The 17,372-nt window shown below is 36.5% G+C and overlaps 3 protein-coding genes across 3 annotated transcripts; 1 reads left to right on the top strand and 2 right to left on the bottom strand.

Moving 5' to 3' along the window:
• Nucleotides 1-7,798: 7,798 nt before the first annotated feature.
• Nucleotides 7,799-8,482, bottom strand: K444DRAFT_525646 (uncharacterized protein; the record flags this gene model as incomplete). The annotated part of the gene is made up of 1 exon (XM_024874462.1): nucleotides 7,799-8,482. The coding sequence occupies one exon, from the start codon at nucleotides 8,480-8,482 to the stop codon at nucleotides 7,799-7,801; it is 684 nt and encodes a 227-aa protein (XP_024738896.1).
• A 2,086-nt stretch (nucleotides 8,483-10,568) lies between these two features.
• On the bottom strand, nucleotides 10,569-12,615 carry K444DRAFT_611205 (uncharacterized protein). Its single transcript, XM_024879902.1, has one exon. It carries the CDS (start codon nucleotides 12,462-12,464, stop codon nucleotides 11,016-11,018), a length of 1,449 nt encoding a protein of 482 aa, XP_024738895.1. The 5' UTR covers nucleotides 12,465-12,615; the 3' UTR covers nucleotides 10,569-11,015.
• A 776-nt stretch (nucleotides 12,616-13,391) lies between these two features.
• Nucleotides 13,392-17,045, top strand: K444DRAFT_662148 (uncharacterized protein). The gene is made up of 2 exons (XM_024886663.1): nucleotides 13,392-13,606; nucleotides 13,658-17,045. Exon 2 carries the CDS (start codon nucleotides 13,772-13,774, stop codon nucleotides 17,009-17,011), a length of 3,240 nt encoding a protein of 1,079 aa, XP_024738894.1. The 5' UTR covers nucleotides 13,392-13,606; nucleotides 13,658-13,771; the 3' UTR covers nucleotides 17,012-17,045.
• Nucleotides 17,046-17,372: the final 327 nt, after the last annotated feature.

Genomic DNA, 17,372 nt, shown 5'->3' with positions numbered 1-17,372 from the left:
TTATATAGTAGTATTTTCAGATTTATACTTAAATAGGCTACTACCCTTATTTCTTTAGGGCTAATTAAGGCTTTAAACTTCTTCTTATTACTAAAGTATACTTTATATTCTCGCAAATAGCTAATTTATTAGTTATATATATAAAGAACTACTTTATTTCTAGGAAAAGTACCGAGAATTAGTAGGTTAAATCCTAATAATAGGAGCTTTAGAAGAGCTAGCTATACTAGTAGTATATAAGTAATTCCGTTTTCCTATATCTATTCTTTATTCTTTCTATTATTAAAAGAAAGTATTAGATACTAATAATTATATTATTTTTTATTAAGGCTATTAGGTCTAGTATTATAGTACCGGATTATATAACTAATTCTAATTAGTATATATAGAACTACTTTTAGAAACTGGCCTATACCGGGAATTATAATTACTAATATTTATAGGACTAGATTATTTTACTAGTATTTTATATATAGCGGATCCAAAACAAGATATATAAGTTTATAGACTTATAAAATATCTATAGAATTAGAAAAGATAAATCTAGGCCTAATATAATAACTAGTAAACTATTTAGACTATATATAAGGCCTCTAGGCAAGGTATAATACTAGGGTTACCCTATAGATATAAAGCTTTATAATATAATTCTTAATAATTATTTAGTTTAGGGTAAGTAATATAACCTCATATAGCTTTATATAAATAGTTTACTTATATATTAATATAAATATTAATGAGTTTCTATTAAGAGAAATACTAGAATAGTATTATTAGAAGCTTATATCTTATAATATAAATATAACTAATATTTATATAAAAGATACTAATAGAAATAGTAACTAATTATATATTTAAGCTTATTACTAGCTCTAATATATAGTCCGGGCACATATAGCCTTAGGGTAGCTACTAATATTAGAAGAGTCCGAAAAGCTAACTAGTAAATATAATATTACTATTATATAAAATAGGATTCTTAAATAAGTTATTCTAATAAATATAAAGTATATAAATAATATATAGGCCAGAAAAATACTCGTATAGTTTCTAATAATCTAAAACTTTACCTAGAAATAGCTCTTTATTAGTAATATTTCTAATAATATAAGATAATTAAATAAGCCAGTTATAAAATAACTAGATATATTAAAATAAGTATTATTTATTATTAAATATATTATTTTTAAAACTTTCTTCTTATTTTTAAAAATAGTATTAATAGAATTATTAAGTTTATTTATTATATAAATATTTTATATTCTTAAATTCTTATCTCTTAAAATAATACTATTATTTCTTAAAACCTGCCCTAATACTATATATTCTATAACTAAATACTAGTATAATAATATCTAATATTATAAGTTCTATTAATCTACTAATAATAAATATAATATAGAAGCCGCTATTTTACTTATCTAAAGTAATAATACTAGTAAACTTAAACCTTATAGCTCTGGAATTCCGTTTATATTTGCCTTTTTCTTTATATCTAAAATACTTTAGATTCCTAGCTTTTCTTAGTATTTTTATCTTATATCTTTTTTTTTAGGAATATTTACTATATTTATTTCTCTAGTTATTATTATTATATAGCTACTAGGTACTATTTCTGCTTTATTTCAGGCTTTTCCTGCTTTACCTCAGGCTTCTTTTATTCTAATAGCCTTATAATTATTTCTTTTCGTATTTTCTTTTACTATAAGCTATATTATTTAACCTAACTACTTTTCTAGTAATACTTATATTACTATATAAGCTTAACGGGCTATAAATACAAGAATTACTTAGGCTATTATCTAGGCCATAGCTTCTTATACTAGTAATAGGCTATCTAGAGCCTTTTAAGATCTCATAAATTAAAATATAGCCGGATCTAGTCTTATGGAATTATAGACTATGGTTTTATAGCTAGTTTTTTATAAGTAGATATTTAATAATATAAAGAATTAGAGAACTAAGTAAAGAACTATCTAATTTTCTAAAGAAGTTAGTAGTAAGTTTTTTCCTATTTCTTTTACTAGATTCTTTATATAAATTCTAATAGATATTTTTTAATAGGTAGCTTTTAATTTAAAATAAATAATTAAGTTTTTTTTATTCTTTTTAATATAGTTTTTTAATAGCTATTTCCTTACTTCTCTCTTTATATTAGCAGACCTATTTACTATTATTAATTTATTAATAATATAAATAAACTAGTATTCTATACTAGTCCTAATAATAAAAAAGCCCAGGAACTTATAGTCTTACTAGGTTCTATTTAAATTATCTTTAACTTTTCTTACTATAGTATATATCTGGGCTCTAAAAATATCTAAATAATTTTCTTTATTTTATACTAGGATAAGACTTTATATAAAGATATTTGTCTTAAAATTACTTATAAAGAGCTAGAAAATGCTTAGAAAAAGACTTTATATAAAGATCTCTATTTTAAAGTTATTTATAAAGAGCTAGAAAATACTTAAAAGATATAGTAATTTAAGGAAATTAAATAATAGACTAAGGAGGCCTAGAGAGCCTAGAAAAATATTACTTACTAATATAGGTATAAGACTTTAAAAGTAAAAAGGAATCTAATAAACTAATAAGTAAATAAAAGTATATATATAATTCTTTTCTTTAATTCTGGCTTTTATTCTTTATTTCTTTTATAGATTCTTTTTTGTTTTTAGATTTAATTAACTTATATATACCAGGATTTTTCTTTACTTACTAATCTCTAGAAGTTATAAGATAATATAGAAAGTATTACTAAAAGTATTACTAAAGCTAATTCTAATAGTAATAATAATAATAATAATAATAATAATAATAGGCTATTAGATTTTCCTTTAATTTTATTATTTTCTTCTCTAGTAAAGGAAACTATAGTTAATTTTATAAACTATATAAGTATTACTTTATAGTAATAGATATATTAGAGATATAAATATATTATTTCTTTTTCTTATTAGATATAAAGAATTAATAAGTATAATATTTTTAGCTTTATAAATAAAACCCAAGGTACCCGGGCTATTACTAGTACTTTACTTATTACCCCGAATAGAAGTCTAATTATTATTATTAAATTTCTTAGGCTAATTAATTTTACTTTTCCTAAGTAAACCTATTATATAAGGTCTAATAAATTATATATAAATATTTACTAAGATTAAGATAATTAAGAAAAAATAGACCTAATATCTAATATGCTTTTTCTTATATTTTATAATTAGCTTAGTACTATTTTGGGTCTTATTTTCTTATAAATATATATATATTTGGAATTTATAATTAATACTTTAAAGTAATATTCTTTAATTAGTTCTTATATAATTTAAAAGTTAAGCTACTAAATTTAATATTTTTATAATACTTAAATCTATTTAAGTTTATAAAATCTTATAATTATTAGGGCCTTTATAATTCTTTATCTTTTAAGTTTAATACCCAAATAGTATTATATACTTTACTTTTAGTATAAAGGAGGCTCCTAAAAGTCTAGAATTATAAAGGAATTTTTATATTAAGGATATATTAAGAATATATTATATTATAATAATAAAATTATAAGTATTTATATATAAATATATAATATATTAGATTAGCTATACTAAAAATCATACTATATTTATATATAAAATTACTAATTACTTTATATTAATACCGGACTCATATAGTTATATAACTTTATATAATTAGCTAGCTATAGAAAAGCCCTAAAGCCCGAAACTTATAAAGAGTCTCAAGGGCTTTGGGGCTTCCGGACTATTACTAGTATCTAGTACTTTTTAGAAAAAGAATATAATATATTCTATAATAGGTAACTTATTATAAATTATTTAATTTTTAAGTTAAGCGGGAAATCTAAAGGCCGGGTTTATAATTTAAGTCTTATTAAGATTATTAAAGTTTTTACTAGCTAGTATTATAGATTTAATAAAAATATTATAGGAATTCTATAGGTTTTATCCTAATTTATTTAGAAAGTATATATAGTATATTTCCTTATTTATTCTAATATTTATATATAATTCCTAAGAGCTAAACTATTACCTAAGAAAGAAGTAAGAAAACTAGACTAATACTTTTAAAAACTAAGGCCTTAATAAGTTTATTTAGAAAAGCTTACTAATTTTTCTAAAAATAACCTAAGAAAAGTTTGAGTTTATTATATATTATAACTTATATAACTAGAGATAAGAACTACTCTAATAGGCTAGAAAGAGTTTCTTATATGGCTTACTTATATAACTAGGAATAGAGACTTGAGTTTATTATATAGAATTACTTATATATAGAGATTTCTATTATAAACTTCTTATTTAAATTAATTAGTTAAATCTATTTTTAATACTAAGTTTTTATTAAAGTAATTTCCTGTTTCTAGAGGCTTTAGATAAAGTAGCTAATAAGTTTCTTAGCTATTAGCCAAGACTTATTAGCTAGAAAATCTATAAGTAATAGATAAGATTATAAAGTAGAACTTCTCTAATTATAATACTAAGATATTTTACTATAATATAAAGTAATTAGATATAAAAGCCCTATTAAATATAATATATCTTGAATTATAAGTTTGTAAAATAGATATAGAGAGTCTTAGTATTTAACTAGTATTATAGTCTAGCCTAAAGGCGCCTATTATCTTTTATATCTAATTTAATAGAAATAAGAAATACTTATATTTTAATTTAAGAAATAATTAGAACTTTTACATAAACTTAGGATAGTAGTTTGCTTTATAAAGAGAAAATGAACTAGAAATACTTATATTATATTAATTTTTAGGAGAGATTATAGTAAATATTATAATTTCTGAAATACTTTTAAGAAAGCTTTTCCGAACTAAAGTAAGCTGGTTTATAATCCCGAAAAATCTATAAGAGTCTTATATATCCGAGAATATAAGTACTTAAGGTAAATACTATTTAAGTTCTAATCTATAATAAAAGGAAAGTAAAGTATATTATCGCAAAATAGCAAGGAACAGTGATTTGCATAAGTGGTTGTCTGATTAAAAGAAGCTCTAAAGGGAGCCTCTGGATCTAGCTAAATAAAAGGGGCCGCTGAGTAAGCGAAGCTAAGCTCCCTAGTACCCGTATATACGACATATATAAAATAAAATATATAAAGTAAAAGTAAAATAAAATATTCGGGTATTTAATAAATAGAAAGCCTAATTATAAGTCATAAGAACTAGTACTAACTAGGTATATATATAATAATATTAAAGGAAAAGTAAGGCGAGAAGAACTAAAAAGTAAATTAGTATATATTTTATAAAAGTAAATAGGAAGATATCTAAATAATCTAAAGGCAAGAAGTATATATTAAAGAAATTAAGATTAAAGAAAGAAAAACTATTTCTTATAAGAATAAGTTAGTATATATTTTAAAATAAAGAATAGGGGTACTTAGTAATAGCCTAAAGGCTTTTATAAGTATTAAAGAAAGAAAGAAAGTATTAAAGTTCAGAGAAATCTAAATAAGAATTAGCCTCTTTTTTGGAAATTCGAGAAAAAGTACTTCTAAAAAGCCCGAAAATATAAGAGATATTAAAAAAGAAAAGAAGAAGATATTAGAAAAGAAAAGAAGGGATCTAAAATTTAGCTTTCTAAAAAGTAAGTAAATTAAAGACTTATAATATAGAAGTTCTAGATAAAAGTAACCCGGAAGTAGTAATTAGGTACTAGCTTTTAATATTATTAGTAGAAGTATTAAAGAAAGAAGGATTTAGAGAAAGGATTTAGAGGAGGGATTTAGAGGGGTTTAAAAAAGAAAAGAAAAGTTATAAGGTAATTAGATACTAGCTCTTAGTATTAATAGAAGAAGTATTAAAAGAAGAGGGATTTAGAAAAGGAGTTTAGAAGAGAAATAAGGAAAAAGAATAAGGAGAAATAAGGAAAAGAAAAGAAAGATTATAAGGTAGTTAGATACTAGCTCTTAATATTAATAAAGGTATTAATAAAGGTATTAATAAAGAAGGTATTAGTAAAGAATAGAAGCTCTTAGTATTAATAGTAAAGTCAAAAAAATATAGAAGAAGAATAAAGGTTTTAAAGTAAAAATAGAATAAAGTTACTAATATAAGGTAATTATATTATTATATAATTCTATATTTACTTTTATTATTTATTAAGAATATATATCTTTTAGGAAAAAGTATTACTTAGAATTCTTGAGCCTCTCTAATTTAATAATTATATATTTGAAAAATAAGAAATAAATATAATTATATATATTAGAATAAGAGAATTCTTCTTATTTAAAAATTATAATTATAGTATTACTAAATATAAAAATATAGAAGTTTATATAATAAGCTATATATAAAGATTTAAGGAAATTTAAATTACCTTAAATTATTTATAATTAGTAAAGTAAATTAGCTAACTATATAGGTTAAATATAGTTTAATTATTATTAGTATATCTTAGCTTTTATAAATTAGTAAAAAAAAGAATATTTATATTTTTATCTTTATAATTATAATACCTAAAATTATAATTTTTTTAATATTTAAATATACTTAATCTAGAATTATTAAATATTAATATTTCTATTTTTAGGTATTATTTATTATAAATTTATTTAGATTTAAATAATTATATTAAATATATATTTTTATATCCTAAAAGTAAATAATAAAAATATAGCTATACTAGCTTTAATCTTAGTTTTAATCTTAATTTTAACCTTTTTCCGAAAATAACTTTAATTCTAATATATAATACTATTATTAAAGCTTTTCTTTATTAAAGATATATTAAATATAGCTTTAGATAATAGCTCTAGTAAAGGCAAAAGTAGTAGAAAAGGTAATAAAGCTATAAATAAGTAAAAAGATAATATTTATAATATATTTTCTAATAATTTAGACTTAATCTATAATATTCTTTCTTATTAATATATTTAACTAATAAACCTTTCTATTTCTTAATCTTCTCTTTATATATAACTTCCTTTTCCTCTTTTATAATAATACTTTAATTTCCTTATATTACTTAATAATATTACTAAAATAGTAAAGCGAATTAATAATAAGGCTAAAGTTAGAGAGATAGAGCTATATTAGGGCAGGAAGCTAAAGAAATTAGAGAAAGGCAAGGCAAATCTGGAGGCAAGCTTAGTATATATTTATAGAACCGAATTCTCTTAAGCTTATATTACTTATAGTAATAAGAAAAGACCAAGGGGCCCTTTTAAATACTATATAGTTATAGAAGGCAAATTTAATAGTACTTATATAAATTATAGATATAATAATAATAGTAAAGTCTATACTTTCTATTAACTTAATACTAATCTTACTAAGTCTAGAAACCCTCGCTCCGTATCTGCAAAACCCTTTATACTAAAGCCTCGACTGCCTATAAGATATAGAAAGCAAGTATAAAGACAGATATAAGGTCAGAAGGCAATAGGGAAGGAGGTTGCAGTAGAGGAGGGTAAGGATACTAGAGGAGAAGGGGATAAAGGAGATATAGATAATTCGAGTAATATAGGTAGTATAGAGGATACAGAGAGTGAGGGAGATAGAGATATGCCTCGTAATCTATGGGATTTGCCTTACGGACCACGCAAGCTAAGGGGGGGTTAGGAGTAGTCGAGAATAAGGCGTGTATGCTATACTTTTTTTTTAGTGAGGTGTGGTGGGGGGGGGTGTGGGCGCGAAAATCAGAAAATCAGAAAATCACTTTTCGCTTCTCGGATTTGTCCGCTAGCCCGCTAATGGCCTCAGTAGTGAGACCAGTCCCAACTCCAGAGCAATGGGCTCAGCTGATTTTCCAATCCATCTGCGAAATCAAGCAACAACTTGCACAACTACCATTCTCCCACCATTCCCCCCCTTCTGCCCTGGGATCTCCCAAATCTTTTCCACATGCGGCCCACTCTTCCCATGACAAGGACACCCACTAACCCTCCTGTACGCCTCCTCCAACTCTTCACTCTCCTCCTGCCCCGTAATAATCTTCAAGTCCGCCTCACTCGGCAACATCTCTGGGCTCTTCGGTCCCAAATCCCCCTCATCGTCATCCTCTCCATCATCCTCCACCATCCGTGGCGCCTTAGCCGTCGCGCTCTCAAATCGCTGTAGTGAAAGCTCCTCTCCAAACTCATCGTCTTCTTCCACATCATCTTCCTCCTCACTCTCCTCACTCGAAAGCTGCGCCAACTCGTCAGGGGGTGGGCTTTTCGGCCTTAACCCCACTGTCTGAGGTCGCGGGCTTCCACTCCGAAAACTGACTCTCCTTGGCTTTTCCACACGCCCCACGTTCGCGCTGCAAGTTGGGAGATCTTCATCGTCATCCGAGTCGGACAGGTCTGCTGAAGTGTCTGTTTCGATTTCAGCGATGCGGAGCCGGAGGTTATCAAGGGTAAAGGCGTGCCCGAGAATAAAGCGGAGATTGCGGTCTGGATGGTCGGCGGCGAGCTGGAGCTTGCATCGCGCTGTGTGCGCGAGTGTGTAGGTTTGTGTGCGTGACATCTTTGGGAATTGCTTCAACTGATGTGACTTGGAGGGGAGGAAGTGAAAAGGAGGAAGGAGACCAAGTGAGATAAGAACGTGAAAGTTAGTTGAGTCACGGCACGAGATACTGACAAATCCAGGTCGTGGAGGGTCGATAGCGGGGTCTTTTTTTGGATTAATAACCACTCCGCATAAGCCGGATCTACCCCCTTTCGACCTGGTAAGCGCACAATTTATCAGGAAAAAGATTTTCTAATTCGTGCTCTTATTAATTCTTCGAGGAGCCAAGCAGGCACCTCCATTCTTCTTAAGTAAGCTCCTTCAATGGATTCTTTCGGCTTCCGGAGATCCAGGGCTAGACGTTCTGACCCATGGTCGATCTTAAGAGCAGCGGCTTTGAATGCCGACCACGTTGTGCCCATGGTACTACGGACAACGACTTGGCACTCGTTGATCCTTGCGTAAAGTCTTGTGAGTCATACTTTCTGATTGTGTCCTGGATGGGATAGGGGCTCGCTGCTGGCCGTAGTTGTGGTTCAGGAAGTGAAGCAGTGAAGCCAAATCAACGTACAATTTCGTATTTCCTTTTCAATCTGGACTTCAGCTGATGCGCTTGAAATATTTACAGGGTGTTTCCATTGTTGACAATAAACCCAGGCTTGAACCATTGCGAGTGCTAAAGCGAGCACAGCAGAAAGTGCGCCGGCAATGGTGACTATCATGAAATGCCTTTCTTTGGCCCTCGCTTGAACCCACTGGGAGATTCCACGTGGCCTCGCCTCCCTCAGCTCATTATAGAGATCAAGTAGGTGAGTGCCCAAGTAACGATCGGGAATATTGCTTTCATCCTCTCGCCGATACTCCATTCGCCCATATACTGGGTAATCGAAGTCGATGGCATCCTGTGATTCAAGAGGCCGTAAGGCTTTGATAGAGTCATGTCCTAAAGGAAATAGGGTTCGAAGGGAATCGAGATGCTCTAAAGCAAGTTACCAGGGTATTATCTCTCTGTTTGAGAAGTCAGAAGAGTTGAGAACGCCACTTGAAAAAGGATTACCTGATACTTCCGTTAGATGATGGAGAAGCTTCCCCGGTAGCGAGCATGTACTCCCTCAAGAATGTTGCTCTAATAAACTCATGATGTGCTTATCGCCGCCCCAGTTAGTCAGGCAGGGACCTACCCAGAGAACGGTTCTCTATCGAGAAGTGAACATGTTCATGATCTTGATTGTGAAGTCGAATTCTCGCTGCAACAGTCATCGCCAACAATGATTCTCCGGTGTTTCATCGTTATCTGAATACTCCCGGTTCTCCATTATAGACTTATGCAACTTACTATCTGGTTGTCGACTGCGTCCTTTCTAATACTCTCGAGTCATTCAAGTAGGATATGGCTAGTGCAAACGTCGTCCTCGGCCTGCTTCCAACTATTTTAGCATAGCTAGGGTCGAGTACCCCAGAATTGCCTCTTCTACTTCTACCTTCAAGAGGCCAACTCCTTGCATGCCATTTGAGTATCGGAGCACCAGCCGTCAACCCCGTCCGAACATTTGAGTATTACGACTCAGTGGCTATTCTGCATACGAGACTTATTGAATTAATACACTATACAACCTCCAAATCATCTTGATTATTCTGCTAGAATACTTGGAAGTAGGAGCAGCTATCGCCAACGTGTGGAGTCTTGGCTGGCAACTCGGACAGAAGACCCTCGTAAGGATTGGCTGTGGGTTTACTAGGTTCCAGATGTTTTTTTTGGGCTGCATTAGCAGCAGCTGTCCATTTGTGTGGTATACTTGCTTTCGCGATTCGCTCGAAGACGACGTATATCGGGGTTGAAGCAAAGGGTGGCATTTTCTTCCAAAACACGCAGGCTTGGCTCGAGAGGTGGTACGGAATGAGTTCTCTCCCTGCGCGACTCATACAACGCATGCAGTCTCCGAGAGATATGAGAACTATTAGCTTTTACCTATTTCGAGGTTAATTTTCGTTGCCACTGTGGCTCACATCATGTGGGGGACTGCACTCCTTTCTTCTCTTACTTTTATAGGCTAGTACCACCTTATCAATCATGTTACAAGCTCATGAGCTAAACTTTGAGAGTAGGATAAACGGATGTCTTGAGCGTTTTCGGTAAATTTGTGGCGTCCGTTCTTGTTTGCCGAATCATTCTTGCATACGAGCTGCAGTGCAAATGGTTGATGAAGAGGGTCAGCTCGGGCAAAGTCTTTCGTATAACATCTCAAATTCGATCCAAGGGGTAGATATTAGTGGGAAGAAAGGGATTCCAATTAGTGTCTGCTACCACCTCACGGAGTCTCGATTCTGATCTTCCTACCCAATGGTGCAATACTGTTAGGGCATGGCGAAGGTGGATGGACAAGAGATGAATGTCGGGGTGTTGTTGTTCTTATAGCTGGACCCAGCGTCTAGCTTCTCATTGAATCAGATTGGAGGGCTGATATGAAAAAATTGAGAGCCAGTCACTGTGTTTAAAGAGCATCTGTACAAATGCAGCTATAAACAGAACCCACCATGAGCCCACTAATGATTATTTATAATGCTGCGCCAAAAACTTGCTGTACGTCCACCTCGCGAACTGGTTGCTAGGCCTATCAAACAGCCTCGTCGACACCTCTGCCACCCACAGCGTAAACGGCAGAATAATCAAATGCGGCACCCAGAACCCAAACTCTAGCCCCAACGGTCCCGCTTTTGAAAGCGGGAAGATCCCAATCCAATCCCTTACTGGGTCTACGTTAACTTCCCTCGCCCAACCAGCGGCCAAATAGAGACGGTCACCGAGCGTCCAGAGAACGGGACCGTGGATTAGGTAGAGTGAGAAGGAGAGCCGGCCTAGGTATTGGTTGAAGCGGGTTTCGAAGAAGGATTTTAGGATGGGGATGCGCGGAATGGAAGACAAGAGGAAGATGGCGCCCCAGAAGAGGTAGAACCATTTGTAGTCTGATTCAGAGACGGATGTGGGCTTGAGCTTCGCGAGCCATTTCCAACCGGGCGATTCCTCCAAGAGTGAGATGCTAGTGTGGAAATCGATACTTGGTACACCACCGAGATAAATGCCGCTGAAGAAGAGGGTCCAAAAGATAGACTTTTTGTAGGGCTTGAAATTGAAGAAAAATGATGGGAGGTCGTCTTTCCGGGCGAGGTTGTCCAAGTCGCAGAGAAGCATACCACCACAGAACATAGCGTAAAGCATCCCATCCACGATGAATAGAAAGTAGAAGGTAAGTACCACTTCGCATAACAACCGGGTGTTCCTTTTGAATCGGGAGAATGCCAGTAGCGCAGTGAAGATGATCACGGAGCCTCGCATCTCGACCGCGATTGACCAGAGATGGAAGTTGTACCTCAGCCAAAGCTTCTCATCAGTCCTGAACACCCAGCTAAAGCCCTTGAACTGCTTGTACCACTCAATCACTTCCTCCACATAGGTCTTTTGATGCTCCGGAAATGCTGTCCAGAATCCGAAGACGTGCCAGGAAGTCGCATAGAGTAGCGTTGTAAAGAGAGCTGGGAGAAAAAGCCGAGGCCATCTTCTGAACATTGCACCTGCTAGATTATCTTCTAGTTTTACGAACTCGCCGGCGTGTATCAGCGTCAATGGTTTTGCTGATAGCACGTGACCTGAAATGATGAAAAAACAAGAGACTGCGATGTGGCCGCCCGTGAAAAGGAGACGTATCCCTGGTAATTGAGCGAAGTAGTATTGACCATTGTAACCGAATGCGGTCTCCATGGCATCGCTCGCAGTGTTACCAACGCGAGCCCAACCTTGGTGGTGTTGCCAGTAGACCAGGAAGGCAGCAAAACCTCGAAGACCGTCGAGCCATGCGGTAGCGTGAAGCTCTTTTCGCGGCGACTTAGTGAAGAATGAAGGGCGAAGGATATCTAAGGTCCATCTTGCTGCGTGGTAGGCGTGCCTCGAGATTGACCTGCCTGGTGGCTCTGTCATTTCCAACTTTTCACGCGCGAAAGACATGACGACGCATGAGCGGCCTGGAGGTGATGGCGCAACGATGATATGCGCACGATTCAGATGCGTGAGGAACGGTCATGTATACATGCGTACTTGCAACGTGTCATTGAAGGTTGTGAACCGTGGCGAGAGTGAGGTTGTTCAAATGTGCGCGGAAAGGGGTTGAAAAAGATGGCGCATTCAGCTGCTTTCGAGTCGCGTACGGGTAATTTCATCCTCGGCTCGTGAGTGGATCGACACTAGCGTATCGGCATTCCCTGATTTAGCGCCACCACCGCGATTGGGGCTTTGCGCTACCCATCTTCCGGGTTTGTTATCACGTGACACACAATTACAGAAATCCAGATGGAAGATCTTGTCCGCCTAGAAGCGTTTCAGTTGACTCATAGAGTGTCTGGAGATGCAACAAATCTCTTTGGTCAGATGTTTTGAAAATCAAGGTTTCAAGCGGCATGGAACAGTTTTCAGACTGCCTAGACCGCGTAATGGTTTAGCGTCGCATGGAAACCTCGCATGAGCGACAATTCTGATATCTAGCAGGCTTTGCTAAGCAAAAAGTGCCATATAATCCTTGAAGCCATTAAAGCTTGCTGAGAAAGTTGCGTTTCTCCCATACTACCCGCAAAGTCACATGATGCCCATAGCACAAAACCCCCAGCCCGTCCCATACTTGGACTGAGAAGATGCCCCTGTATTTGTTGGAAAGTGCTCAAATTGGATCCCTGAGAGCGGACTTCTTCTCCTAGGAGTCTCGCACGAATCAACATAACGCAATGGTATCAAGTGACTGAAGAAGAAGCAAAAAGATTCCCCTATCTGGGCCTAGGGTAGGGAGGCTTAGTGGGGCTATGCATGCAGAGCTTGTGTCACCCAGCCAACGTTAATTTCGGTGAGCTGAAAATGACACTTCTTTATGCTCCGACGAGGAATCCCATATAGCTGTGTCATACTTTGATTTTCACAGTTGAGCACTAGTTGCAAGATTAGGTGTTGAATCTGACTCGGGCACAATACTCCACAACTGGCACCAAAATCCAATTCCCTTCCCGAACACGAGGCTGAGAGACATTGCGGTCGCAATCAATTCAAGTACTTTGCATCATTCTACGGAAAGAAATCATTCAGGTTCAAGTGGAAGCTGCGACGTATACTTTGTTGTTTGAGAAAGAGAAAGGTCTTAGCTGACATTTTTCAAGATTTTTCGATAAAACGCACGCATTCACCGACATTCTCAGTCAAAATCTACTGGACCCGTGACAAATTTCTACGACACACATCTCATCAGTGGCCCTCCTTCCAAAAACGGACCAATGTCATTCAACAAATTAGCTGTATCTGCTGTGAATGGCGCACTAGAGATACAGCCCGCACTTGCAAACATCAATTTCGACTTCTCGCTGTGGAAAGTGGCGCCACCAAAGGAGTTCGAAGGTGTTGGCGCTGCGCTGACCACTTTTCGAAGGAACGAGGCAGAGAATGGCTGCGCACACCGAACTGCTCGGAAATTGGGAGCACTTTTCGAGAAGGTGCTCCCAACTACTCCAAAACTCATTAAGGCATATGGCCAGCGGGCCTCAGAGATCTCCAAGGCTTCCTCTATTGACGCGGAGGCCCGGGCGGCCTATGGGGTCTTCGCCAGCCGAGTTGGAGCGGATGCAACTAGCTTGTGGGCTGCGGCAACATCAGGGAGTAGCGCAATTGCGGTTCACTTACTTGCTTGTATGTTGGCAAAGATTTGGGAAGCGCCCGAAGCAACCTCGATTTGGGTAGAGATAACGGAGAAACGGAAGAAAGAGATCAACGATGACTTCGAACAGAATAACATTAGCGACATGGCTAGTTTGGCTGCTGCAAAACAAGAGCTGACCCGAAGTCAAATCTCTGAATGGGATGCAAGTGCTCGTGCTTGGCTCGGGGTAGCCGATACTGAGAAATGCCGACAACAGAAACAGCTCATGCTGATTTTGGAAAACGTTCAAACTTCCGTTAACAAGATACCAGAGACATACAGTAGCGTAATAAGCGCATGGAAAAATGCTTTGATTCAGATGGAGGGTTTGATCAACGGCGTATCTCAAGAAGCTCAAGGCGGCGACATCATTCTAGGACTTTCGGCATGGCATCTATTCCCCGACTTGATGGTTGTTGCTCCTCGTCCAACGCCAGTCCGCCAGCGTGATCCCATTTTCGCCCATGGCGGGGTGTTAACCATTGGACTGGTCAATCCGAATACTCAAGATAGGGGCGTCCATTGGTCTCTTCCACTTGCACACCTGCGGCACTATGGAGTTCCAGTCGTTTCTTTGAGATCAATTGACAGTAATGAGCGATCGAGAATTTCTACCGGCGAGCTACTTCTAGCTACATTTGGCTGTGTTTTACAAGGGTGGGGCGAAGCCGGCAACAACACCCTTCAAGCCGTCACCTGGCTTAATAATGTCGGCAGGCTTCTTGAGAAGTCTCGGTCAGCCGGAGGACGCTCTGCCTGCATTCTTTTAGAAGGAGATGCTGCTCTCTCTTGGTTTTCCCTACTACTTGCAGCTGCAAGACAATACCTCGAGTCACAGGGAAATGAACGCAAAACGGCGAATAAACTCATCCTCCTGGGTCGAAAGCATGGGAAGCGGTTCTTGGATCGGCCAGCTGAACCCTTATTTGGATTGCTAGGTGTTCCAAGCACAGTTCGCCCTGACAACTCTCAGGGCAATCCATCTACACACAAACCTGAAGCAAGACCTACAGATATCGTTGCAGGAATATCTTCTGAGTCTTCTATGCTGTTATCTAGGGTTGGTCAGAGAGGGAGTTATGTTAATCTAATCACTGCAGATGACGACAAGATACACTTCCTAAGAATGGTGGCCCTGAATATCGCTGGTGGCATGAGCCTTGATCCTACCCAAATATTCATCCGCTACAAGCGTCACTATCCTAAATGGTCAAAACATGTGTATGAGTACACTACCGCTTTACCATGGCACCGAGCCACACCAAAACGAAAGTTCGACGAAAGCAAATCCGGAGCCGACGGTCATACGCGGTGGTTGTATAGGGGGGGAAGTTTACTGAGGAGAGGAACTGATCGAAGGTACTACGACAGATTAGATGCGACTTTTCCTGAGACTGGCGATCTCCAACGTATACCGGGAGATTTCTGGGAGTTCCACAAAAGTAAAAATAGCTCAGTGCGGCCCGGAACCGATCGCAACATCTTTACCGAAGAGGAAGGGCAATCAATTTGTCAGGAATTTGAAAACCGGAAACGCTTCTATGCATCACTTGGAGAACATACAATTGATCGAGAAAGCGAGCTCATTGAAGACTTTGATTCTATGAGAATGGGCGTATTCTGGGATAATATGGGTTGCGTGGGTGGAAATCAGGGACAAACACCTTGGTATCGATTAATATATGGAGATGAAAACTCAGCAGGATTGTTTGTTGTCGAGGGCAGAGGAAACATGCTGGCTCTTATACGGTCTAACGGTACGGAAGCCGCAGACTTTTCTAGTCTATTCGAAGCAGGAAAGATTGATGCTACTGCAATTTCGAACCAACTGCTACGAACATTCCACAATGCCAATGCGGCAGTGGATCCTCACCTCAAAGCCCTCAAAGCAGTATCAACTGCTGCAGCAATGTACCGGAAATTTCCGAATACGTCTGTTGATGTTCGAATTTTGCAGCAACCGATCTGGAAAGCAGCTTGGGTAAAAGAGTGTTATGATGCCCCCCCCGAACAAGATATGGACAGAATACCCTCTTCTCTGGAGCCTTACCATTTGGAACGCTCAACAGCGTTCGCATGTATCGCCATGTTTGAGTCTGGCATCTATGATATTGATCCGAGCTTGCTCGAGAATGTTATCGCCATGTCATCCATTGACTCGATTTACATTGGAGGTGCCTTGCTGCTGGATCCACAAGAGCTGGCATATTCTGGGGATATACGGCGTGTTTTAGGCAATATAGGCAGGCCTGGTATGGCTTTCCTTATACCACCTGTTGATCCCATGATACGGGAAGTGAAGATGGCTGAATGGTCTCGAATTGACCGGGATGAATTTGATGGGGATATGCGCGACTGTTTTGAGAGCACATCGCTACATCTCTCTTTCACTGGAGCAAATACTCCTATAAATCTGGGCTTCTCAGGTGGACAGGACGTGGATGTCTATTTGCTGGAGACACTTATTTCGCTAAGGGATGGCGGTGAATGGATTGCAGATTTGGATATCTTCAACACTATCGACAATGTGAGGCTCCGGAAAATGAGCGACTGTCAAGACCATAACCATAACAACGTGGTTGCGCCACACAATTTCACGGCGATCGATAATTGGTTCGGTCTGATTGATGCCCCAGAAACACCTATGAGCATTGTGCGGGCTCACAAAAACTGGCAGGCTCGACTCGCAGCTACAACGATTAGTATTGCTCTCGGATATGAGACGGTTGTTCTATCGGATCACCCATGTTGGTGTTGTTTTAACAACAAGGCTAAAGAAATGGCGTGGGGTAAATTTCTGAAAGTTATTATTATAGGGTAGAACCTTTTATTCAAGAAATATACATAGGTTCAGCAAGATCATTAAATAATATAGTGAATTCATTAGTTCTAAAGTCTTTAACAACAAGTTCCAATCTTTGCGCGAGTGAATTGTCAGAAATCGCTCAAAATGTTGGATTTATGCTCTGGCGGAAAAATCTCTTAGATTTGTTGTCAACAAACTGAGAATGAGTCTATATGGATGTTGTGGGAGCAAGACCCAATCCTTACACTAATATTATATATATCAAACACGGCAACAGACGATATTTACTATTCCGACTAATAATACAAGATCCAGAACATTCCTATAATCTATCCAGCACCGACTAGTAGCGCTGTTTACCCCACAGCTTCCAACG

Source organism: Hyaloscypha bicolor, assembly GCF_002865645.1.
Source record: "Hyaloscypha bicolor E unplaced genomic scaffold K444scaffold_55, whole genome shotgun sequence".
Lineage (NCBI taxonomy): Eukaryota > Fungi > Ascomycota > Leotiomycetes > Helotiales > Hyaloscyphaceae > Hyaloscypha > Hyaloscypha bicolor.
Note: the sequence above shows the minus strand (reverse complement) of the source record. Positions and strands in the feature narration are given on the sequence as shown.

Bases quoted from the DNA above. Each gene is read 5' to 3' on its own strand.
- K444DRAFT_611205 (XM_024879902.1), bottom strand. From the start codon at position 12,464: ATGTCTTTCGCGCGTGAAAAGTTGGAAATGACAGAGCCACCAGGCAGG.
- K444DRAFT_662148 (XM_024886663.1), top strand. From the start codon at position 13,772: ATGTCATTCAACAAATTAGCTGTATCTGCTGTGAATGGCGCACTAGAG.